Below are 27,340 nucleotides of genomic sequence, written 5' to 3' on the forward strand. Positions count from 1 at the left end.
TGAACATAATATGGAGTGCCTTAGAAAAAAGAAAAACAAAGTACATTCACGGAAGTCGTTGTGGCCCCGTGACAGGACGGCCGGTATACTTGTTCGACAATTGTTCTAATGAAATACGTCCTTACTTAGCCTTGTGCTAACGGACGACTATGTGATACACAACACAACTAGCTGGAGAACTGCTCTGACAGTATACTAAAGTCCACGGCACTAGCGCTGACCTCCAACACTACAACGACAGCCGATATGAAGTCCGATGGATCGATGCTAGTTACAAGTCAGTTACAAGCTCAGAGACCAGTGCGTTTGTCGTGGTTGTGAGGTCGTGAGGTCGTTACTGATCCTCGTTAGTATAATATATGAACAAGCACCTGTTGGAGTTGGGCATATCGGTGAACGAGTTCATAGTCCATTTGGTATGAAGTGGCTAATGGAGCATATGGACACCACAACTGACATGTCGCCACACAGCTTGAGACACGAGATCGAAGTTTCAATAATATTGATTAGACTGACGTTGCTTATAATGGACTGACTGACAGAGCGGTTATCACGTAACCGTCTTCGCCAAAGTCATTAACAACGACGACTGCCAACCGTTACCAATTGATATATGGTACAAGCGGCTACACAGCTCGTGGAGCGTGTGCTCGGTAGGCGGCGCGATGCTGTAGATTAGATTTTATCAAGAAATAATGTCGTTATAGTTGACATTTTGAATTGGACTTGCGTCCAAATGAAAAGACCGCGTGATCGACGATTATTTTTAAAAAGTAACTTCCTGCCGCCGAGGGTATGCGCTTCCTGCAGTCTGGCAGGACGTGGCATGGCAGGAACGTTCCCAGCAGCGGGCAGGACTGATCTCGGAGGTGGTCACGCCGCCGCGCCCCCTGTGTCGGTTTGTCACCGGACGTGACGCTCTACGCCTTACTCTCCAACGAACGGATACTAACTAATATTGAACTAATAGTGAAACACTTCACCTCACTTTACAGTTTTATATCCGCACCCGCTACTACTGAGAGTATAAGATTACTCCACATTTCATTCGGAATATAATTGCTAATGACTCTCTTATTTTTACAAAGACAATACGATACAACATTAACCACATCAACAATTATTAACAGTCATTAATTTGTCAACCAGGTAAAGTCATAATGACTTACTTAAATCATTTCGGGCTACTGATCCAATATAAATAATACTAAAATGTTAAGCTGTTGATTAGAGATTTTATTCTGCATTTATTATTTATTTTACAATAACTATGTTTCTTGATAGTTACAAGGTAATCGCTTCAGGATCACAAAGCGTTATTACAGCTGAAACAGCAGCAGCGACAGTATGAGTGGGCGCCCACATACACATACCAATTTTCAAGTCATCGCCCGAGCTTCGTAAAACAATATGCTTGTGAGTTATCACATCATCACGTAGAAGAAGCATTAGATCTGGAATTGCGGAAAAACAAAAACCTAACCTCGGCCTCGATATAACATATCGAAATTATGAAAGCACGGTAACACACAGGTGCCAACCCTGCGCGCTCCCTCCGACCACTCCTAATGAAGACGTGACCACGCGCCCGTCGCCTCCTCCGTAGTCGCCGCCGTGGACTCCTCGCACATGTACTGTCAACGACTATTAATATTATTTGTGTTGTTTGTACCTAGTGTGCGTGGGCATTGTGTCAGGTGATTAAGTATATTCATTGATTAGCTTCGTTTTACTTATTGCGAGGAATGTTCTGCTCGTTGCGGTCAGACGATCAACGACCCTGTACCGAGACGTGGTTGGTTGCTAATCTATTTTTGGCCACGACAGATAAAATACATTTTACGTAGATAATATGTATTTTATATTTAGTACGCACGCCGCACATATAACTGTTGAAAAATTGTGAATATAATAATAGTAGGTCTGTAGGCCCCGCGTTGCAGTGGCTCCACTAACACCAGGCGAGCCGCCAGCTCGTTCACTCAACGAAATGAAGGAACAAAACAGGCTGAGAAACTGAGAGAACATAATGCAGCAGGGCTTAGTTCTTACAATGGCTAGCACCCTCCTATTGTTGTTCGGCGACGAGACAGACACGCGGCGCGGCTGCCACACTACTACTGGTACTCTTCGAGCAGAGCACGTGCGTGCGTGTCGTGCCGGACGTGCACGTGTACGAGTCACGTGCACCGTGCCAGAATTAGTTGAGATGTTGACTTCAGTTAGAGGTTAAGACAAGTTTGCGGCCCACATTTATCTTATTGCTTATTGAGAAAAAACCAAGAACCGGCTACTTCACGCCCCTAAGCTTCCTCGGCGTGGTGGCGCGTCAGTCGGCACGTGTCGACCGCTCTCGACCCGCTCCGCGCTGAGTGCGCTCCTGACCTACTGTTCACTCACTCTCTCGTGTACTCACATTCGAAGTCGCAACTGTTAATTCATGATTATTCCTAAATTGCTCAAATCAAAATATATGTATGTATGTATGTATGTACATCAACGAACAAATTTAAACGAACGTAAAAATAATAAAAATAACTTAAAACAAGCGTGCGCTGATGTTTAACTTAATTTGAGTCGTTTCAGCTCTATTTTTGAAGTAAGCACTAAATATAACGCCCTCAATTATCCTATGCTCATATAACGAGTACTGTTGTGTGTGACACACTTCAATATATTATTCGCCCAAGAAGAAGCCAGTGGGAGAACAGTCAGAGAAATTTGTAAATGTTATAAATAAGAAACATTAGAAAAGTTTCCGCACAAAATATATTATATGTGTGGGGAACACGAATTTGTAAAAGTAAAGCGATAAATTCTTTACACTCCCCCCTCTCCACCACACCTCCCCCCGTGCCCTCGCCGTAGGGTTGGCACATGAGCGAGCCAAGCAGTCATTAACGGAATTAAGGGACAGATAGTAGACTCTATGTTACCAGCGCACCCCTACTCACTGTGTACAACACTCGAGTCCTCGTCAGAGCGCTGTCCTACAATAGCTCTTAAATCATAGCTCAATAGCTAATAAAATGGATTTACAGATTTTGATGTGAATAGGCACATATAAAATATGTACCGCCTGTGTGTCTGTGTGTTAACCGATTTTGTAATCTTTTGTTTTGTTTAGTAGCTGTTAATGTTGGTAACGGACCACTGGTGTTCCTATGTCAACAAAGACTAAAACATTTAGTGCTATATTCTCCTGTTCGGCAACCGGCGTTACCGACGATAAAAGATGAAGTTCGGTAATCGGACGGGCATTAGAGGATTTTTTCCTCTACCTAATCGTTGGTAGCCAGAGGGGCTATTCCAAATTCTGACGGACCGGTGGGCACTGGCAGCCTGACCAGAACGGTGCTTCGCTGAATCTACAACCGAATCGAAATCGCCACCCTTTGAGGAAATCCGGCGAGACATTCAGTAGGTTGAATCTATGGGTGAATTCTCTGATCGAACTACCGTGGCCATCATCGGTAGCCGGCGGCTGCTTGAAAACCCTGAAAGCACCCAGAGTACATCTGGGGGATCCGACAAGACAGATTTGGGCGACGGTGACTTTGCGTTGCCCGGTCGTCTGGGTCGGATATGTAATTAGCGGCGGCTGCGATAAGGATGTTATCGTATCGCACCACGTTAATAAGGTAGCCTCCTGACTCTTAAGGTGATACTTGAAGATACTTGCCTATTTCTGCCGTAAAGCAGTAATGCGTTTCGGTTTGAAGGGTGGAGCAGCCGTTGTAACTATACTGAGACCTTAGAACTTATATCTCAAGGTGGGTGGCGCATTTACGTTGTGAATGTCTATGGGCTCCAGTAACTGTGCTGTGAGCTCGTCCACCCATATAAGCAATAAAAAAAATAAAAAAACTTAGGTATCGGTTCTAGATTTAGGTCGTGGAGAAGACCAATATTCCTCACATACCGCGGAGCCTCGGCGGCTATCCTGCAGACACGGGATTGTTATTATTTTCCGTCCATCACAAGTGACGCCGGGGCGGCGCAGCCTACGTAGGCGGCGCGGCGCGGCGGTTGACAGTTTATGTTATTGCTTGAATTTTTCTTGAGAACGTTTTATCGCGTCCATATATCAGACGGGGCGCTGGTTGCAGACTTGTTCGCTCCCCGCAGCCTCGCGTTAGTGCCGTACAATCTTTACAAGCTCCTGCTACACAAGGCGGTGTGTACACGCACCGTTGCACAGTGGGTCGATACTATGATTTTAGTGACTTAGGCACCAACTTTGTTTTTTTACATTTTTCTTTATGTAGATAGATAGAGCTCGTTAATCTAAATAATAATTGTTTTAGGCAAAAATGACAAAAACTTTATAGTTTGGTCAGAAAAATGTGTTTTGTGATTTTTTTGTATGGAGCGGGTCACATTAAATTAAATTCCTGCTAAGTACTGCGAGGTCCCGCTTTGAAACTTTATTTTCCTTATACCTTGTCTAGTCTACTATCATTTGATGCTATGAACATGTGCATAAAGTTGCAACTCTGCCAAATAAATGGATCGAAAAAAATTAATAAATACATAGAATAAAAACCTTTATATTTTTTTTCGTAATTGCTTTTAAGTTAAATTTGATATGGATTAGTAAGTAAAAGCACGTAATGATACCCATAATTACACAATACCTAACAACAATACATTTAGTAGGTCTCTAATTAAGCAACCTCTCTAATTATTAGGATAGTTAACATTATTTAATGAGGATAACTAGTTAAGCAACCATTACTGGGTAGTAGAAAATATAGTAAATATTTGTTTGTCTCTGGAAGTATAAAGTCACCATGTTTATTATATACTAACTAGTGTTCGTTTATTCGTACTACTACTAACTACTACTAACATCTCGTGATTGTCGTTGTGATCTTCCTTTTTCCGTTATAATGAATAATTTTGTTAACAATTTAGAATTATTTATGATTTTAAGAGAGCAACTATAGTCGCTGTCTGATAATAAAAAACTCTTTCAATTCCTACAAAATCAAATAAACGTGACCGAAGTATTGAGCTCCAAAAATTCTATACGCACTTTTGTTCAAATATAAGTGCAATATAAAAACGAAGTAGTCGCATGTTAGCACAGTTTATAAGAAAAAATGTGATTGGTTAGAAGGTGCAATAAACTGGCCCGTAGGAATGATACCTGAAGCTATCAACACTGTACAGGAAAGACTCGAGATTTCTACTACTGAAGATGTTGAAAATGTACCACCCTCAAATGTACTACAGAAGCCTCGACATCTACTTTTACACCTCGAAACCTTTTGAAGAATTGGGATCCAGGCAAAAACGAAGACGCATTGAACAAATTTACCAATCGCTTTCGTTATCCCCGGATGAAATGAAAGCTACTATTTTTTTTTTTTTTTTTTATTGCCTAGATGTGTGGACGAGCTCACAGCCCACCTGATGTTAAGTGGTTACTGGAGCCCATAGACATCTACAACGTAAATGCGCCACCCACCTCGAGATATAAGTTCTAAGGTCTCAGTATAGTTACAACGGCTACCCCACCCTTCGAACCGAACGCATTACTGCTTCACGGCGGAAATAAGCGGGGTGGTGGTACCTACCCGTGCGGACTCCCAAGAGGTCCTACCACCAGTGATTACGCAAATTATAATGTTGCGGGTTTGATTTTTATTACACGATGTTATTCCTTCACCGTGAAAGTCAATCGTGAACATTTGTTGAGTACGTATTTCATGAGAAAAATTGGTACCCGCCTGCGGGATTCGAACGCCGGTGCATCGCTTCATACGAATGCACCGGACGTCTTATCCTTTAGGCCACGACGACTTCAAACTACTACAATTGCTAGTTTGAGAAACACTGGAAATGAAGATGTAGGAGAAATAATAAACCACTTGTCAAATCACCCCGAAGATCTAGAAAAAGTTAAGGAGTGTTTAAGTACAAGTAAAGTGAAAAGTAGTACATATTCTCCCGATAAAGCACTATTAGTTTCACTTAAATTAAGTAAGTGGCAGTATATAAACCTAAGAGAAGCAGCAAGTGAAAATGGGTCTGATTTATACCCTTCTTAATATAAAATTAAGCAAGGAAAAACCAAATGTTATCCAGGGAAAGACGAGGTAATTATTACTGAAGAAGGAGCTGCTATTAAAATGCAAGTATTACTAAACTTGGCGCTATATAGGCTCTTAGATGTGATTACTTCGGATTTGGACTCAGCAAGAGAGCTACTGCTTATAAGCAAATAGGCTTTGATAGAGCCCCAGGTCAAAGTAATTATAAACAGGAAACTGAAACAGAGTTTGATGATTCATCTATTTTCATGGTCAGTCTAGTTCTTATAAGGCTTCAGACATTTGATGGAACAGTTGCTTGGGAAAACGATCTACCCTAATCAACTTTTTATTGCCGTCCAATAATGTTTAAATTTACAAAAGAAACGCAGTCAACAGTGGCAATTATAAAAGCTAGCATAACAGAAGAAATAGAATGACTTCAGCCATCAAAAATCAAACAAGTTGAAGTGAAGCATCAATTGCACATGACGATGATAGACGGCAAAATAACCTCATATTTGTTAGAAACATTTTCTGCTATCTGTGATATTTGCAAAGCAAAACCGTCAGAGTTTTTTGGAGTCACTTGCTTGTCAAAGAGAAAATAATGAAGAAATATTCCAGTATGGAATGCCATCTTTACATGCCTGGATAAGATGCATGGAGTGCTTACTTCATATCGGTAAATATAATTTTATTACTTCACAATTTTTTCATCGTACGTGGTTTCCTGTGAGATTATTTTTTTATGACACTTTTTTGTTTTCGTCTTATCGTTTGGACTTCAAGAAATGGGGTTACAGGGGGGGATGACAAAGAAAAAATATCAATCAGAAAGAGCGCTATACAGTAAGCGTTTAAAAAGGAATGCGGTTTATTTATAGATGTTTTCAAGCAAGAAGTAGGAACAACCAATGATGACAATACTGCCAGAAGATTTTTCAGGGATGCAGAAGGAACAGCCCGCATAACAGGAATACGTAAAGATTGAATAGAGAGGTTTCACGTGATTCTTCAGACTGTTGCATCTGGAGAGCGCGTGGACCTTTCCAATTTTTCCGAATTTTGTAGATATACTGCAGAATTGTATGTTAATTTATATCCCTGGTATTATATGCCTTTCAGTATCCATAAATTGTTGGCTCATGGCGGTGATATACAATAATGAAGAACTTTGGTGCCATTCGAATAGGTAAGCTCTCGGAAGAGGCAGCGGAAACTCTCAATAAAGATTTTCGGAAATATACAGAGAGTTGTTGTTTTAGAAAAATAAGTAGAACGTCGACTAATGAGGATATTTTACACAATCTTCTTTTGTCTTCTGGCCTAAAGATCGAATGGTGAAACAAAATATATAAAACTTAGAGAGATTGCTTAATGAGAGACCTACTAAATGTATTGTTGTTAGGTATTATGTAATTATGGGTATCATTACGTGCTTTTACTTACTAATACATATCAAATTTAACTTAAAAGCACTTACGAAAAAAAATATAAAGGTTTTTATTCTATGTATTTTTTCATTTTTTTCGATCCATTTATTTGGAAGAGTTGCAACTTTATGCACATGTTCATAGCATCAAATGATAGTAGACTAGACAAGGTGTAAGGAAAATAAAGTTTCAAAGCGGGACCTCGCGGTACTTAGCAGGAATTTAATTTAATGTGACCCGCTCCATACAAAAAAATCACAAAACACATTTTTCTGACCAAACTATAAAGTTTTTTTCATTTTTGCCTAAAACAATTATTATTTAGATTAACGAGCTCTATCTATCTACATAAAGAAAAATGTAAAAAAACAAAGTTGGTGCCTAAGTCACTAAAATCATAGTATCGACCCACTGTGCGTTGCATCGTGTGTACATAATGATTACTCTCTCGGTGGTCATCAGTAAGTAGCGAGCGCGGTGTCAGAGGACCACTTAATGTACACGCAGTACTAAATGTATTATAACTAAATACAACGGAACATCGAAATCTAATCAAAATTAACCTCTTTATTAAGAAAAATATATTGCAATTCAAGTTCAATTGTATGGGAGTCATTCCTATTCGACACATGCACATTCAGTGATACTTCTTTAGTATTATCTAAGAGTTTAGTCTAACAGTACGCAATGATAATAAAAATATGACGATCGTTGAATTTTCCACGTTCAGTTAAAAAGGACAGGCTCCGGCAGGTGGCGACGCGGCGACGTAGGGCTCCGTCTCGGCGTCAAGGGCCTCGCCGAGCATCCTTGGGGCTAGCTGCGAGTCTGGTTGTACTGTTGAAAGCGCTGGTTCATATTCTGTTCATTCTCGGGCGACAATGCAAGAGAATCGTTTAGTGGATGGGCCTATCTACCAGATTTGGCCCTTATTTTAACATATATCACATTAAAATTAAATTAATTAAATAATATATGTGTAAATAATCTAATAAATTAATAAACTTCATTTCATTTCGCTCCATATAATGTTTTCAAGTTATAACAGAATATAAGAAGGAAATATGTAGAAGAGTTGACTTGAAGATGTCGTTAACAGACCATAAAAAATTTCAAAAAAATATATATTCCTGGAGGCACAATGTCGATAAAGTCAGTTGGATCAGGTCGTGCGGGTATGCCGGATTCAGCTCACGAAACGCATACGTTCCCGGTCTGTTTGTGTCTGATTAGTTTTGTTTTGTAAAGTCATAAGATCATTAAACAAGGTATTGATTGGTTTGTCTGTTGATCACCACCCTGTCCGCCTACGTTCCCCTGAAAATGTTTTCTACCGAGCGAGAGTCTGCCACCATTGAGCAGCGCTGAATGAATGAATGAATGACCACTGAATGTAATCAATCACGACTTAAATCCCGTTCTGAAATAAACAAATTAAAGCTTCAGTAGTACTTACTCGTATTTCACGAGGCAGTGTGTCGGGTGTACCAACAGGTCAGGTAGCGCGGGCTTAGAGACTCACCGAGTAAACAACTTACTACCATTTATTGCAACATATCTCCGCGAAGTGGGACTACCATGACGTCACCCCTGTGGTATCATATGGTAGGCAGCGGATTGGCTTTGCCCCTGGCATTGTTGAAGTCCACGGGCGACGATAACCACTCACCATCGGGTGGGTCGTATGCTCGTCTGCCTAAAAAGGCAATTAAAAAAAATTATGTTGCACTACAATGTGGATAATCGAAACAATAATGAGTCATATAAGAGTCATTAGTTTCCAATCGCAAGTATAAAGAACTCTTGTACACTGACGTCACAGTCACATTTCTACAAACTGCAGTGAGCAACTGGAACACACATTTAAGAGTCACGACATCAAATCGATCGATCGTTAGGACGGCCGGTGCGGGAACACAGAGAGGCGTCAGCCCACGTGATGCAGTCGGCTCGTTACGGTTCTGTCCAGCGTTACACCCGCTTTCTAACATCACTTCGACTGCGATGGGATACACATTAAAATACAATGACACACAGAAAAGCACCAGAGAAGCAGCCCTAAATCACCTTATCTACATGCACGATATTAAATTGTATGCAGAAACCGAGAATAAACAATTAAATGAACAAGAAACATAAATAATTAGGATACAACCAATCACGCCACATCCAGCAGAAAGAAACGAAACAAAAACTAGTGCAACAAATCCGACAAAGGCTAATGTAATATGTACCTAGACTGAATACAGAAGAGCGTCGTGCGAAGTCTGACGGAGCACGTCCTGACGCCTAATGTCCTTAATTCGGTAAAGCGCCGTGTTGGCAACACTGTCCCGTTAGTAACGTTACAATCCTGGCAACACTGCAGCGCGCCGTCTACAGGAAGACACGGATGTGATTAAAGAGGTGCCGTTCAGTATATGTCGATGTTCCTATTGCGTTGCCAACTGAAGAATATGCTGGCAGTCCAGAGGAATTCTAAGGACAACCGTGTAAGAGACTCCGTAAGGCTCGGCAGGGAAGCTGATGCCGCGTCCCAAGATGAGACAGTAAGCGGTATCCGCAGACCACCGAGCGCGGACCATGTGCTCACGTTAGTCGTGGAACGTTCGGCTTGCGAAGAGTACAAAGCTGAGTTGTTGGAACTCATCTCAACAAATACTTGTCTAATTGATTTGCCTATCCACCGCATGAATGAAATCGCGCAAAATTACTAGTCCAGATATTGGAACCCAAATAAACATTAACATTTTGATAGTCTCAGCTAAAACAAATAACTTAGCATTCACATAGGTAACAAATACGTAACGTAGGCAGTATTCACAATCCTTGCACTAATACAATATTCACCAAAAGCTCCGGAATCTGCATTGATACTAGTGTATTAGACGTGACATAGATGTGGCTACGAGATGAAATCCTTTGAAAACCCGTTATTGATTTAGTACAGTGCGGCGTTCTGTAGCCGAGACTGCGATATATAGCACTATGGTTGCTGTTTTGACTGCAGGACCGGTAGTGACGTCACCGAAGCCGTTCTGTTTATATACAGTTGGCGGCAGTTTCAGATATTCCATTTGTGCCTTCTGAAGTGAGCATTCGTGTTTGAAACTGTAGAAATTGATTAAAAATCTTATATCGTTCCAAAGTGGCACGGTTCGATCGTCAGGGGCCTGGTGTTTGGGGCGCCGATTATATGACAGACTCGTGAACAGTCTCTCCGGCTGGACTTCAGACGAGACAGGTGTGCCGAGCCTCCGACCTCCTCCGCGTACTGCCACTAGTTACTGCTAACGATTTCCTATAGTCTGTTTATAATAGATGCTAGTGTCCGCATGTTATTCTCCGTTCCGCTATAGTTGCGGCTCTATTGTGATTTAGACACTATGATCATTTCCTGTAACTGGTTAAAATGTACAGCGACTACAAAAATAGTAGCGAAATGTCATCTACGTCAGCTTCAGAGAGACACAGTATCTGATCCGTCCGTGCCTGCCGTTCGTAGGAGTGAGATGCAAGCCAAACAGTCACCCAGTGGTCGGGCTCGGGCGGGAGTCGACGCGGAGCCCCCACCATCCACGGGCCACCGAGCCAACTCAAACACACAGGGGGGCAATTGTGGGAATAGAAACACTTTAGATTTCTTCTGTGTAACTTTGTATTTAACGTTAAACTTTAACAACGAGCTGCCTCGAACGTAAGCTCTCATCCCTATGCATGAGCACTCCGAGAACATTTAAACAAACAATATAAAATTAGTTTCCAAATCCTCGGTTCTGCCATGTTGTAACCGCTCACCTCTACATTTCTGTCGCGAAGCCACCACACGCTCCGCGCTAACGGGTGGAGCAGCCGCATTGAGGTACTGTAGGGTTGACGTCATGTTTCAGGCCGGGTGGTCATCATTGTAACCGGTCGGGTGATAGTAACTCCTAGTGCCTGCTTAAAAGCAGATAGGCCGAAAGTCAGCCTGCTTGTCTTGTCAAACATTTGGATAAATCCCTCTAAGAATACATCAGAATCCAAGAGTACAGCGTGTATAATAAAACTCACTTTAATTCATATCAAATAATAAAACTATACATCGATATCGCAGAGTCTCCCAACGCTCGACGCTCGGCTCTAGACCCGGTGAAATATAATTTCCCGAAGCAATAGATACGGCAGGAAGCTCTTTAAACACTTCCTTCCACGCGGACGACGCGACGCGACGGGACCACGCACACATCTACCCGCACCTGTACAAGCACACACACACCGACGCACTGCTCCCTCATAGATTAAACTAACGGAGACTGCTTCTATGATACAACTTAGTGTTGAATCGACTTTATAATAATAATGTTGAGAATTGATACAGAATCGGACTCTGTGAATATATAAGCCATGTCCTGGTCTGTGCTGACGAATTCAGTGCTTACTAGTAGACTTGGTTAAGTTATTGTTCTTCTATTTGTATATTTTTAATCGCATATATCAGCTACACGATCATACGGCCTCTCTGTTAGTGACTAGTGCCCGTCGCTCATGGATACCGCCATTGCTAGGAACTGAACGAAACTACAGTCAGTCGCGTAATACTCTCCAATAGCCTCGTTCGAGGAAGGACATGACCACCGAGAAGCGGTGTTCTATCCAGACCGGGGCGGTGCGTGCCAGAAATGACAGAAATGATTAACACTGATCGTGATAATGATTGTCCAGTAGGTAACACGCTTCCAGTGGGATTGCTCAGTGATGCAGTGAAATAATAATAATAATATTTGCATTCGATAACTTACGATTGTTTAGGAAAATCTGAATGCAGGTCTTCAGTTTTACATGTTCATTTTACACAGACACATACATACATTCTGAAGTCGTCGATAACGTCTCCCCCTCCCCCCCCCACAGACTCCACTATTCCTGGCTCTTCGGCAAGTAAAGGGTTGTCACGTTCAGTGGACCGGCTGGCGGTGACCGACCGTGTGAAAATATTATACGACTTGGTCCCGGGCCAAGTGTCCAGGCTCAGACGCGAGCGATATGTCGGTGTGGGACTGTCACTGCCGATATATTATTATAATGTTATCTCGACGATGCACAGGCCATAGTTTTTATGCAATAGTCTGTTGTTTACGAGTATTCTTTATTGATGTTGTGTGTAACGGCTCGTATCCCCAGAACAGTTCCAGTCACTCTCACCGCTCTCGCCAGTGGATCCTCGTCCGTCTGTACTATAATGTACCCTCTTCTTATTTTCTTAGCTAACCCCTAGACCCCATCATGCTACCTATGTTATAAGGCAATCGGCAATCAATTCAATCTTTAATCCATTAAAATTATCTGACGATAACCCTGAAATGAAGAGTACTACTAACGGGTACTCCTTATAACTCAAACTGTCTTTATAATACGATGGTAATAGTTCATGGATGCCCAACCGCAATATTTGACCAGGCAGTTATTAATGAAAGTAAAGTGATTATAATATCGCAGGGAGTGTCAGCCCTGCGCAGTGCAGGAGCGGCGCTGAATGAGCTCAATGAGGACTAACTTTATGTAAAACGATTTGAGTCGCGGCCAGCGGCAGCGCGGGACCTCGCCGCCGCGCCGCCGCGCCGCCACGCCGCGGAGAGCCCCGGACATGCTTCATTGGATCGAATTTAAGTAATTTTGTTTGCGAACAGTACATTAAACAAATACCATTACAATCGACGTACGTACACACGTACAGGGGAGGCGGCGCGGCGGCGCGGCGGGTCACTCACGGAGCGACAGGTTGCAGTTACACTGAACCAGGAGTTTGAAGTCTTAGGGTTTTTACAAAAAAACAAATGTCCTAATTCACGACTTGGAACAACAGATGGCTCGCGGTAAAAGTACGTGGTTCCCGTTAGTCTGTTCACGACCATTATAAATGATTTTTGTAAAATCCTTACTGTATACTATCAGTAAGTCTAGAATTAATCGCATCAAAAAGATTTGGTAACGAAAAATAAAATTTCACGTTAAAATCTAAACGAGACGAGTTGAGACGCGGCTGCGAAACTTCCAATCTAGACTCTGAGATAAATCCTAAGATAAGCCGATTCGCAGGCTCCCTTTATGTACGTAGACTGTCGAGCGGCTTATAATGTCTTTAAGGACATCGTTTCAGTGAAATATTACGGAATTTAATTCGGGGATTGATGAAGCTATTTCATGGTGACGTTAGTACTGACATTACATTGGTACTGATTTCTGTGAAGCACTACTCTTGCTAGGGCCAGTGTCAACAACGCCTCCTGGTTTGAGCCCCGAGAGCTCACCTACACGTTAGGGTTACGCTAACATAGCCTCTCAAGCCTAGTTCAGTGTTACATTTGTAGTTAGCTATTGATGGTTCTTGAGGCAATGTTCTCCACATTCAATCCGTTACGTTACGTAGGTCAATTTATGAATTACTGTGGAGGCACTGAAAATCAAGATGTTTGCTTGGAGCAGATGAAGGCTATTGATAAAAATAAAATGAAAATTCACGAATGATCACATCAGTACATCGTAACCGTAATATTACTATCGGATTGTGACGACATGCCCACTGAGTTTCTCGCCGGATCTTCTCAGTGGGTCGCGTTTCCGATCCGATGGTAGATTCTCCGAAGCATTGCTCTTGCTAGGGTTCAGTGTTAGCATCACTCCGGTTTGAGCCCCGTGAGCTCACCTACTAGTTAAGGTTACGCTGAAATAGCCTCTCAAGGCTCTCAGCTTAGGTAGGAAAAAAAAGAGCGTTGTCATTTCTTTCTTGAAACGAGACTTGGAGCCCCGTTTATTATATCTGAAGGAGGCACCGGTGGCGGTCGCTTCCTATCAGGCGAAACGTCAGCTCGTCCTTATTATGGAGGGTGTCGAGCTGATGAATGAATACTGTTGTTTCGTTGTTACAGATGCACCGCCCGTCGAGATGAGCGTCCCTCCCCCCTGCGCGTCGCACTCCTCTCTCTCCCTCTCTGTCCGCGTGTGAGTTCACTTCGGCGCGATGCTGCGCTCCCACCGGCCTCCCGCTCCTCTGCGAACGTGCACTCTCTTCCACGCACTTTTCTTCTTTACACTCTTCCTAGGTAAGTACATAGATATATTTTCAAGCGACGTTATTAGCGTCTGTCAGGACACAGGGATTGTTCAAACCGACTGACTGTTCTGATCGAAGACAGTTGTGTTGCGTTATACCTATATAATAATAAGTATAATAATATTTCTTGAAATTATTGTAAGCTTGTTGGAGTTTGCATAGATCCATTTATCACAAAAACTTTAAAGTTTCCCATCGACCAGATATGCAGAATGTAATTGTTTTATTACAACTTTAATATTCAATGCATTACGTCCCGACCAGCTTGGTCTACAATACAAGAGTAAAGAGTTTACCAAGTCCTATCCCATCTGCAGAAGAAGACGTTTATGAAACAGTTCTTCAAGCCAGCACGGCGCTGCCAGCTACATGCATACATACATATTGCTGCTAGAGGCCAGTAAGCTACCTCTCTCTTCAAGTAACTCAGTCACATATCTTACCCAATAGTCTAGCTTGACTTGCTGACTTCGGTATCATCCGGCCGCAGTGCTACTCCTCGGCGTATTGTCAACCAATTCTGTTTTGTCAACAAATTTTGGTCAGTGGTTGTCAAGCAGCTGAGCCTTATAATAATTCAATTATAAGATAAAATTAAATTAAAATGTAGCGGTATTCGACCCTTTTTGGAATAATGACAAAAAGCGGTAGCGTTATCTTACTCTATCTTTGTCTTTTCAGTACTTTGAGGTCGCATAAATCCAGCTCTCGGTTTAAATAGTAAAAAGGAACCAACAGACTTGACTTAGCGCGAACTGAGGACGAAAAATCTTCATATTATTATTATTATTATTTTAAAACATAAAGTGATTTTCTTTAAGTTTGTTTGTTTGATGGTCTAAGTGTTTGCTCGTCGCGTACAGCGTTGAGTTGCAACTTGCTACACTAACTGTTCGCTCATCATGAGGGTTTCTATACCAAACGAGCATACGGCCCACCTGGTAGTGAGTGGTTACCGTAGACGGGATTATTTTAAACACTTAGACACTCTCCGTGTAGCATATGGATCCATCAGAATGGGATCAACGTCAATCCGACTACTGTATGGATCTAATGCAAGTGTATGGTTTGCCTTTTATGCGGCTTCGTTCGCAATGGGTTGAAATTGAAAAGATGAATCTATTCCGTAAACCGGTTTACATAATCTTGACGAATAGAAACATATATAATTATGTCATTTTCTATGAAATAACCAAGTTTCCCCGAGTCTGTCTGTTGAGTGTCCCCACTCGTAGTGGAGCTCGGGCGGGACTGATGTAAGTGGCCGCAGATAGGCATACCACATGTATGTAAATTTTATAAAATTGTATTATATAAAAAAAGAACATAATATTCCTAACCTAAAAGTACATGTTATTATCCGCAACACGCTTCGTCAGATTACAGAAATAGAGTTATCAGCAACATGCTTCGTCAAAAAGTACAATACTTACTTTCAGCTGCAAGCGTCGTCTTAAGTAACCTATATGTCCACGCTAACAGCCATGCGCGCGTAGGCATCGGCTAGTCAAACAAGCCACTCTGGATCGCACCCGGCCCGAAAGTATCCATTACGCTAGCAGCATTGCCACGCTGTATGGCAATGGATAATCTCTGAACCAGGTACGACCCAGACTGAGGATCGTGGCCTTGCCCTCTGAGGCGGTGGCCAATTGCGGCAATAAACTTTTTGGCCTCTGAACTCCACACACCCGTCGTTTCCACTGCCACTGAAACAAACAGGTATGTAGATTTCAGAGCATCACACTTGGCATGCTTCGTTTTAGCCGACGCCTCAGAAGCAGCAAGTACATATGTACATACATATGTATGTGTAACCGTAGTGTGGCTGTATTGTGTTTACAAGTCATTACGGGGCCGGAGTGACGCCGTGATTGTCAAACAGACGTCAGTGGAGGCGCCGCGAGGAGTTGCCAACTATCTCGGCGCGAGCTCTGCGAATGAAAACACGTCATGAATATTGTGGAAGTTATCAAACGTTCAATTCCATTGTACAAACTCACACAGGCGCAGCTAGTATGAGCGCTGCGCTGCCTTCAACTAATGCTACGTTGATTACATTCCAAATTTCTGACAACTCTACCAAATATAGGTTATTGTCAATTTCCTTTACTTACTGAGATAATGAGACCATCTCGCAGACGCAACTCATCTGTATGGCTATGTGTGACGGCTCTCCAACCGTTCAAATTGTAACGGTGGTAGCTATTTGTGCGGGCCTCATTTTGTTCTACCGTCACTCTTTACGCATACATTAAGTATACAAGGTTCCTAATATACGAAGTTATCGTTGGTTTCGTCGGGTTTTGTATGAGATCAATACAAGATGGGACCTCGTGGACTACGACAACGTCAAGTTCAATTAAAAAACTGGTCCTGCTGTAACAGGCCTACTCGGACTGAGGGCGACGACCAGTGACAATATTATATCATTGTGATAGAATATTAGAGAGCAGTGAGCGCAGTATTGAAATGTCGACGAACAGCACCAGAGTCGCTCGTGATCACGCAAACTGTATAGTATTCGAAGCGACGGGGGCAATGAATGCGCGGTTAAGCTGCATAATAATATTGTTACGCCGGTAAGAGTAACGCCATCTATCGCCGAATAGTCGAACGAATATCGAAGGATCTAATAGCATCTAGAACGCTCGAGAAGTACAACGTCATCTATTGTCAGATAGCGGAAACACAATACTCGACTTGTGTGGAATATTCTCGATAATTCTAGGGATGTGGTATCGGCTATAGAAGGGTTGCAGAGATGGCACGCAGTCAGTCAGTACTCGGAACTACTCGAAGCAAAACAGCGAACGGACCACCTGAAGCGAAGCAGAAGAAGCGAATTGAGAGTTTTAAAGTGTTTGTTGAGTGTTTTAAGTGTTGTAAGTGTTGAATACAGTTTTTAATTTGTACTTCGCTAGAATTTTATTTATCCCGAACCCCAGCGCGTAACAATATGTATAATTCTCGTAGTAATTGTGTGTCTGCGACTGCGACTGTGACGGTCGAGCAGTGTGCTCAGTGCGAGCTGTGTAACGTTCTCGATAGCGTAAAAGTTAGCTCATATTTGTATGGAGTGGGATCGTTTGCGTACGTTTGCCGCTAGGGGGCACTGTTCCAACTGCATACATAATTGGGCTAACTTTTACGCTATCGAGAACGTTAAAAAACTCGCACTAAGCAAACGGAACGCTCCGTGTCGTGGCGGCGCGTTGTGGTGGTGGCCCGCGTTCGTTGCGTCTCCTTGTACTTAGGGCATCATCGTTTTCCAAATACAGTGACGTCACTGTACACGACAGAGCGCTGGGGCGGTGAGGGTGACCCCCCTCGGTACAATCTGTCGTTAGTTCCGGCGCGAGTGGCACCTCCGGAACTAAGCCGTCAGTGGAGCGCCTAATTGCTTCCATGCCGATAAACTACAACGTGATCTTGCATCTGTAAAGCGCCAATTGTCTATTGTTATTAACGGTCAGAAGGTCTTCTATGATATAATCTATACTAATATAAAAATCTATAGTGGTTTTTACAGTGGATTTTTTTTTATTGTCCTTGTAGGCAGACGAACATACGGCCCATCTGATGGTGAGTGGCTACCGTCGCCCATGGACTTCAGTAGTGCCAGGGGCAGAGCCAAGCCGCTGCCTACCTATTCCGTTATAACTAATGGAACCATGCATCCAATTGACTTGAAACTTGGTATCCATGTAGAAAATGCATGTACTTAATGCTAATATTTATATGAGTGTCGGACTTCCTAATCATAATGACAATAAATAATAATGTTAATTTTAAATGCCCAGCCAAGCAGGTGAGTACGGTTTGTTTTAATATATATGTGTTCAGAAGTATGTAGTAGTGTTCTTAATGAATTTTCTAACATGACCCTCCCGATAGCTCCTATAAAGATTTTCGATTCAAAAGCTACAGTTACCGAAGAGTGTTAGTTGACTTTCCATTTCCAAGGAAGACAGACGGTCGCATCGCACATGTCATATTTTAACGAATATATATGAACATTCCAGCTTCTTAGTTGACACTTGTCGTCAGCTCACTGTCACTGTCAAGGTCGTGGTTGTGTTACACAGAACGTACGTAATAATGAGGGTTAATTCTTATTATTAAATTTAATAAACTCCAATAAAGAATGCGGCGCCCCACTCCGCGCGTTGTTCGCCGCCGACCTCGCGGAGGGTTCCTGCGCCTAACTTCATTGCGTCAGCATTCCTCTCAAATTAATCTTTCATTTAAATTCGTATAATTCTCGGTTGCTTCGCATTCAGCTAATGGAGTGATTTAATTAGGAGTTTCTCTATTAGACGGGGGCGGGGCCTGGGCGAGGCCGGGGCGAGGATGCTCCACGCATTACTTCCGACGCGGGCTCGGTGTAGCTTGTTCAAGATACTGCATGTGCTTGTGGGAGACTTAAACGACGAAGAGAAAGATCTTGCACCAAACGGCCGATATTGCTCGGTAGACCCACGATTTGAATGTTGTTATTCGGAACGTGTATACTTGTACTTGAAAATATCGTAAGCGAGATTCAGGCATCTGTATTGTACGATGGCTACCCGCCGCATGCTAACTACGTCCGTAGCTCCTGTACTACTACATAAATGAGGCTGATTCATTAAAAATACAGTCATAATTTTACTTTTGCCAGTTGATTTAGAAAAGCAACTCTAATATATATCCGCTAAAATGTAAATTTCCTCCACGTTCATAACAAACTTTATTCTGAAAGTGCGAGGGATATCTCTAGTGGAACACCAGACGGTGTTCGTGAACCGTATTAACCAAGTTATGAAGATCGATGTGGACAAAACTGTTGAAAATTTCAGCGGAAATTAATTCGGTTGTCCAATACGGGGCGCCGCCTTCATGAGCCTCGGATTAGTATCTGTTCAGCGCGAGACGGAACTCTGTTCATTTAGCTTTTTGTATAATTAACTCCGTGACTCGGAATGTTCCCAACAAACAATTATAAAGAGTGGGGGCGCGCGTCGGTAAGGCCGCCATCAGTTACCGAAGCACGGAGCTGGATACTACAGGATACTTGCAACTGAACTGCTGTATCCGCTCGGGTACAGTGCGGGCGAGACGAGAACTTGACGCGATTTTGAAACCCCGCCACCGCGGAGGCTCGTCGAGTCCGCGGCTCAGCGCTCCGCAATGAAATTCTGACTATTGATTGTATATTCGGAGCGCGTGCTTTAAGTGCCCATTATTGGCGGTGTCTCGAATTCCTGTCGACTTCTTGACTGAGACTTGAGACGGTAAGCGAATAATGCTTGTATTACATCGAGCGAGTGCCCGCGACGAACCCGCCAAGGAGAGTCCACTTCGTGACATCTGTTAGAGATTAGCTTCATGGCTCAGCGGAGCGTCCCGACGTCACTCGTTACTCATCGCTCATCGTTGAGACTAGTTTTGTACGAATCACACCGCGACGCTTACAAAGTCTTGCGTTATACGAATAGGTGATTTGATGATACTGATCGCTACTGAAGAGTCGGTCTGAATATATCATGAAGATCATCTTTTAGTTATCATGTGACAGTCCCCGTTGTGAGGTGTACGCTGGGATCGTATACTGTCTGTTGAATATCGCCGGTCTCATCTAAGTAGCAGTAGATTTGTAAATTAAATGAATAAGAAGAGATGCGTATCTAGAATGCGTCGATCTGAATTGTGTTGGAAAGTTAAATGTTGCGAAACAAAGGGATCAGCGGCGGAGACAGTCCCGCGGGTCACACCGCGCAGTGGGATCAGTGGAGGCGCCCTGCTCGCCCTCACCACGGGATCCAATCTAAAGGCCCTTCGCGTTCTCTGCGACGTAATCCGGTCGGCCCTCGAGTATCTTCAAGTTGGGAATAGTTTGCCGTAAACTGAAGAGCTCCAGTTAATAGTATTTTCTGAAGCTTAGCGATGCAGTGCGCGTCGCCGCGTTGTGCCGCACGCGGGCCCACTACAACTGACCGATATTTGGTTACGTTATCTAAGTTGCATCTTATATAAAACATATCAACTCTAATTAAGCACACTGAGACACTTTATTATACATATTATGTTTAATATTACCAATAAGATCTAAATGTACTGTGGACTTCGATTTCTCTCGCGTTCGTTCCTGCATTGGAACAAAATAGAACACGTCGTCCTTTCCCGGCGGGACATAGAATCGTCAGATCAAAACTATTTCTTTGTAAAAAATGATGTTGTTTGGAATTAATTTAAATATACAGGTAATTGTCATTGTACATACGAGTCTTATCTATAGTTGACGCAATTTTTAAACCTGAAAAATGTATTCGAAACCTCGGATATCAAAAAAGTAATTACTAGTGGCAGGACGCACTGTGAGACCGTACGCGCACGCCCGCCTTGAGACATCGACCTCATAAGTGCAGCTGGGTGACGGTGATCACGCTATAACGTGCGTGGGTTCTAGTAACTACTTAACACCAGCCGAGCCGCGAGCTGGCTCACACATGTAGAACAATTATCACCAACCGTGGCCCGTCACAGAGCGTGTCCACTGAGGATATCGTTGAAACACTGCACCGTCTCGGATGTCAATAAAATTGTTAAATTTGTAAATAAGGGTCGTTTCGTCCCCGGCTCGGAGTCCCTCAGCGCTCCCTCCGCGCTCCCTCGCCGCTCTCTCTATAAAGTCGTTAGAAATTATCTAAATCGCGGTACGGCAGTTGGGGATATGTGTCATGTAGCCCTCCCCGGATGACACGACGTGCGGAGTGAACAGTGCAACAGTGCAAGTTTAACTAGCATACTTTATTTAACGTTTATTGACAAGCTGCCATGTTCCCTATTGGTAAGCGATCGCCGAAGCCCATAAAAACGGAACTGTCGGCGGTGACATAATTTTTTATTTATTTTTTATTGCTTCGATGGGCGGACGAGCTCACAGCCCACCTGGTGTTAAGTGGTTACTGGTGCCCATAGACATCTGCAACGTAAATGCGCCACCCACCTTGAGATATAAATTCTAAGATTCCAGTATAGTTACAACGGCTGCTCTACCCTTCAAGCCGAAACGCATTACTACTTCACGGCAGAAATAGACAGCGTGGTGGTATCTACCCACGTGGTCTGACAAGAGGTCCTACCACCAGTTAAAAAGCGAAAGTTCCACGTGCATTGTAACACGACAATCATAGATGGGAAATTAATATGGACTCATGAGAGGATCACAGAACACGATGCTTCCACTAAGTTTAAGGGTAGGAGAAGAAGTTTAATTTATAATAACAAGAATAGGAACACTAACGCAATAGCCTCGAATTGAGATAAAAAGAACCAAATATAGACTAGATAGATAGATAGATAGACTAAGTCGTACACGCTTATCTATTGTTTTCATATTTGCCCTAAAACAAAGTCATTAAATTAAAATATTATATTTTTCTGCTTATTCTGGTACATGCAAGTCGCGGTACTGTACCTCTGTAAGTCTGTTCAGCTGTAAGTGGCCACAATAAATCAGCGCGGCGCGGCTGTGGGGCGAGTGCTCGTCTCGTAGACACCGCGCTCTGGTATGTCTCTACTGTCTACTGTATGCGCGACACAAATACTGCGCATCAACAATAACCTATATCAATACAATTATTTTTCCTCTTTCTTTCTTTTCTCTTTCTAGTCGTCTAGAGATAACAAGTAAGATTACTCCTTAAACTGTTTTATTTTAATGTTTTCAGATACTCAAAAACAATTTAAATCTTAGATTGAATAAAACAATTGAAAAACACTCTATTGAATTTTTTTAAAGGTATTAGTTATATTTGAGGTACATTCGTGTCTAGCGATGCACCGTCTTAATTGAGAGCAACTAACTAAGGTTTAAAGACAATAACACTAAAGCTACTTCAGCAGATGGTGTTGTTAAGCCACCTGAAGTCAACGAGGGTTTGGTTTAAGGTCAGACCAAGAAAATGAATTGTTTATTTTTATTATTTGTGTCTTTTTAACTCACGTGTTCACTTAAAAATGCCTAAACGATCTTGGAATATATCATCATTTTATCAATATGTAATTCGTATTTAAATATAAATTCTAAAAAACATCATCTTGTTTATTTTAAAAGCGTGAATGGAGAAATGTGTTCAAGGATACATCCAACTGATGTTCAGTGATCACGGCTGGAGAGCACGGAAGCTATGGCGCCGCACAGCTCGAGACGTGAGCTCTACCCAAACAGTTGCGTCGTGGCAGAGATAGGCAAGATGAGATATTGGACTATAGGTTCCCGCCCTGCTCTACCACCATCACTTAGTGTAGGAGTGAAGGGGAGAGCTGCAAAAAGGGGACTAGATATGTGGACTGAAGAATCGCTCAAGGGAAAGATAAGGGAATTAGTCAAGTTGCCATAACAAACGACTTAATCAAATCTCTGTAATGTTTATCTTAATGGCGCGCTCTCGTATGCTCTGAGGAACGATTCACAGCAGGAGATGGCTCCCCGACCCCTCTCAACTACAATTAATGGCAGCGCATTTTAAAGTAATTTAGTTAGATCTTAGCTGAGCTTGACCCCCCCGCCCCCCCCGGCCCCTCGGTGCGTTGTATATGTATGTTAATTCCCTACTACAATCTACAAGATGATCGGGCGTCCCTCCGAGGCGGTTCTGTCAGGACTTCAGACTACTCGCGCGAATGCGATCCAATCTAATTCGCTGTCAAATAAATTGAGGCTTTACTGCTTATAGAACTGTTTTTAAATTCGCCTGTCTTTACGAAATCGTTTAGTATCGAGTTGATCCTACTGTAATCCGTACGATCAACACAAGAGGTTCCGTCTCGTGTGTGTGTGTGTGTGTGCGCGGGGCCACGCAGCCTCCACGAGACAAGTTGTGGGAACAACTCCTCCTATTTACTTGTTCGACGTTGGGTTCGAAATAATTCTGAATTGTTTCTCGAACTAGCACAACGTTCAGCTCACAATTATAGCTTGAGACTTTAATTTTATTCTGAAACGATTTGACGAGGAGCAGGTTCTTTCGTAATTCGTCGTCGTGAGCAAACATGAGCGTCGGTAGCCTAAGTAGCTATTTCAATTACGCGCAGATTAGTTAGTACGTGAGCTCGTGAGGCTCAACGGGATGATTCTAATTTGAGGTCGTCGTGAAGATCTACATTCTTCATGTATCACGGCACTCCGACGGTTATCGATAAGAATGCCTTTCGAAGTGCTATCTACTAGTTACTTCTATATGTAAAGCATAGTAAATGCCCAGTTGCGAAACCACGATCTCCTGAATGAGAGACACTATTTATTAATGCTTGAGCTACGAAGAGCGATTTTCCTAAAGCTGCTATTATGAAAGCTTCAAATCACTTCTCGAGGCTTGCTATAATGAAAAAAAAAATTTTTTTTTATTGCCCTAGTAGGCAGTCGAGCATACGGCCCACCTGATGGTGAGTGGTTACCGTCGCCCATGGACTTCAGCAATGCCAGGGGCAGAGGCAAGCCGTTGCCTAAATACCATGATCTTCAGGCGATCCGAACTACTTACATGTAATAATAAAATTTCAATATCATTCTGTCCAAAGTGTTTGTAACAGTAATTAATTACAGACTGGCTTGTCACTTCTTGGTCGGGAGTCGCGCGGTGACCGGAGTGTCCTTTGTACTCCACAAGGACATCGAAAGTTATAGTGATAGTGTATCGTTGTTAGGAATCAAAATAGGAGGAAATATTACTACATGTAAATTATCAAACAAAATGCGTATGGGAGATAGTCACATGACCCTTTGAGCCGAAACGCAAGGCGTGGTTTTCAAATCCAATAGAAACTTGTAGATTTTATCAAGCTTTTTAAAATATCTTAAAAACTAAGACGGTAAAAGTTGCTGATTTTTATCTTCCGTGCAAATTAACGCGTTTTATAAATTTTAGAATGAAAATCTCAAGTTGATAGATATTACTGATTCCCTGATCCAAATGGTATTGTACGCTAGGCCGACCGGTGGGTCGCAATGCGTTCAACGCGCTAAACAAAAACAGATCAATATGTACATTATATACGCTATAACTCGGGCACATTCTCAGAAACTTGTCAAGTAATTTCGTGCGTCAAATTAAATTTGTTTGAAGACAGTACGTGAAGGGAACAAAAGGAGCGGCACTAGAAAGATTCCGACGACGTACATCTATACTAATATTATAAAGAGGAAAGATTTGTTTGTTTGTTTGTTTCGAATAGGCTCCGAAACTACTGGACCGATTTGAAAAATTCTTTTTCCATTAGAAGCCGACATTGTCCCTGATGAACATAGGCTACTTTCTAAAAAATTTTTTTTTTTTTTTTTTCATGTATATTTTAATGTTTCCGAAGCGAAGCGAGGGCGGGTCGCTAGTTATTATATAAAATGTAATCTGAAACGTTCGAGGCTTCCTAATGAGAGACTAAATATTGCTTAGATGGATGGACGAGCTCACAGCCCACCTGGTGTTAAGTGGTTACTGGAGCGCATAGACATCTACAACGTAAATGGGCCACCCACCTTGAGATGTAAGTTCTAAGGTCTCAGTATAGTTACTACGGCTGCTCCGCCCTTCAAACTTCACGACAGAAATAGGCGTGTGGTGGTACCTACCCTTGCGGACTCACAGGTCCTAACACCAGTAAAAAAGTGTAGTAAATGTTGTGTCAGTACGTCTTCTGGCTCGCTTCACTACTGTACGGTTTGTCCGCACAACCCTCTGCTGTGATAATGATAACAACTCCGATATTGATTAATTGTTTATTGATAGGAGTATGCTGATTATGATTATTTATATGATAACAATGACATTATGCGAGTACGCGACTGTACGCGACGCCTTGCTGATGGCGGTACACGAACTGAACGAAAATGAATGACTTTGACGTAAAATGCATCGGTCTGCAATATGATGTGCGCGCTGGCCCTGTACGATACATGACTCGTACAACTACCTTCCGGCTCCTCGGTGTTCCCTGAGCGCGGTGACACGATCCTCTTTAAATGATGTTTGTGGAGAGTGCTCTAGGCATTACCGGCATCCATGGACGCAAGAATTGACCGATGACGATTAAATGTATGAAAGATTTCAGTAACAGTATCAGCTGACCCGTACGTCCTCACACGTGCTGCACACGTGCCACACACGTGCCACACACAGGAGCTCCTCGGTTAAATCGATAAATTTGAATGAAAGCTTGCTTGTGACGTTGCTACAATAACAACAACTCATAACAAGTAAGTGCGACTCGTGTTTCTGTGTACGTTAATTAAATAAATATACTGTCAGTGTCTGTCACTCGGTGTCAGGCGGACTCTGATAATTCGAAGCACACATCGTGCGGGTTGCTGATTTGGCTTCAAACAATGTAACTATAAATATTTGAATTTTATATTTGACCTAACATAGCAACTGTAAATCAATAAAGTTTTACAGGAATGATCGCCATCACAACCAACAGATTAAAAAATGTAGTGACGTCACGTAAAGATTAAGTTGGATGTTTAGTTTGTAAAGAACAAAAGTCAAGATTGAAATAAAAGATAAAGCACAGCGGTTCTCTACAAGTTCTGGGCTGCGCGCCACTAAAACTTACGCTCCTTTCCGTATTGAAACGTAAAATATTCTTTATCCGACAAAAGCATCAATAAACGAGCCTCTAAGATCACGGCATCACTCCATCCTCTTCATTACAACCTTACGACAATAACAAAGCGCTCTTTGTGATAAATATCTTATAAAAAAATGTAACAAAAATAATGAAAAGTTCAAGAGGAATGATTAAAAGAGTCCCGTGTCTCTGCGAAGATAAACGGAACAGAGCAGTGAGGGAACGGAGGCGTCTCCAGTCTCCGCTCGACTTAATGTATTCATAGACAGCGGTTAGGAAGTCGACTCCCTCAGACTCTCATCAATATTAAAAGCTGTGGCCAGAACAACAATTTGTTCGTTACAATATTATACAAAATCAGACGGTTTTTGTTCAGAGACGCGCGCGCCCTCTTCACAATTAACGACACGACTTTTCAACTCTCAGCTCATACGTCGCAACATGTATGTTACACTTCGAACACTGTCACTCACATCAGATTGTAACATTGTAAGTAAGTAGTGCAGAAAGTAAATGTGTTTTAAGCGACCGCTTTTCTATTGTTACTTGTTCTCAAATGTGAAACGTGGTATACAGGAAGTTAATTCAAAATAGAAAGAATTAATAGAAAATGAACAATGAATATGTCAGAGATTCTGTTCAGATGTACCGACAAATAAAAAAAATACAGGAAATGGATTTAAAAATTCGAGGGTAGAATTTAAAAAATAAGCGACAAAATCGTCACACAAATCGTATACTATAAATGCACGTGGTTACAGGGTAATATAGAGCACACGTAAGGGACCGTACTGAAGCTCCTCACTAACTATTAACGATTTTTGTTTTCGCGCAGAGCGCTGAACCTCCGAGGCACAGAGGGCACACGGGTATGTAGGACTTGGCGGTTTCGGGAGGACCGACATCTGCAAACGCCGTTTCGGCGTCACCCCAAGAACGCGCGACCAACGGGTCGTCGAGGCGATTGTCGACGACCAACGACACCGGTTTGTGCGAAAAGGGGGATCGTCAGGCCGTCTAGGTCAGAACCAGTCTGCCGGGTAGGAACACGATATACTGCCAACAGAGTTGCTCTTCCACAGTACATTCTTCGAGGACAGCAACGATGACAACGCAGACCATAGCTGCCGACGCGTCATCTTATCTTCCGGTTGCCAGCG

The 27,340-nt window shown here is 42.5% G+C and overlaps 1 protein-coding gene across 2 annotated transcripts in view; it reads left to right on the forward strand.

Moving 5' to 3' along the window:
* Positions 1–27,340, forward strand: part of LOC114248650 (uncharacterized) — a 73,622-nt gene that overhangs the window by 1,711 nt on the left and 44,571 nt on the right. For both annotated transcript variants that reach the window (XM_089737842.1, XM_089737841.1), the window contains exon 2: positions 14,383–14,556. In XM_089737842.1, the coding sequence (XP_089593968.1) occupies positions 14,475–14,556 (82 nt within the window). In that variant the 5' untranslated portion in view covers positions 14,383–14,474. The remainder of the gene's footprint in view (positions 1–14,382; positions 14,557–27,340) is intronic.

Source organism: Bombyx mandarina, chromosome 24 (genome assembly GCF_030267445.1).
Source record: "Bombyx mandarina strain Sakado chromosome 24, ASM3026744v2".
Taxonomy (NCBI): Eukaryota; Metazoa; Arthropoda; class Insecta; order Lepidoptera; family Bombycidae; genus Bombyx; species Bombyx mandarina.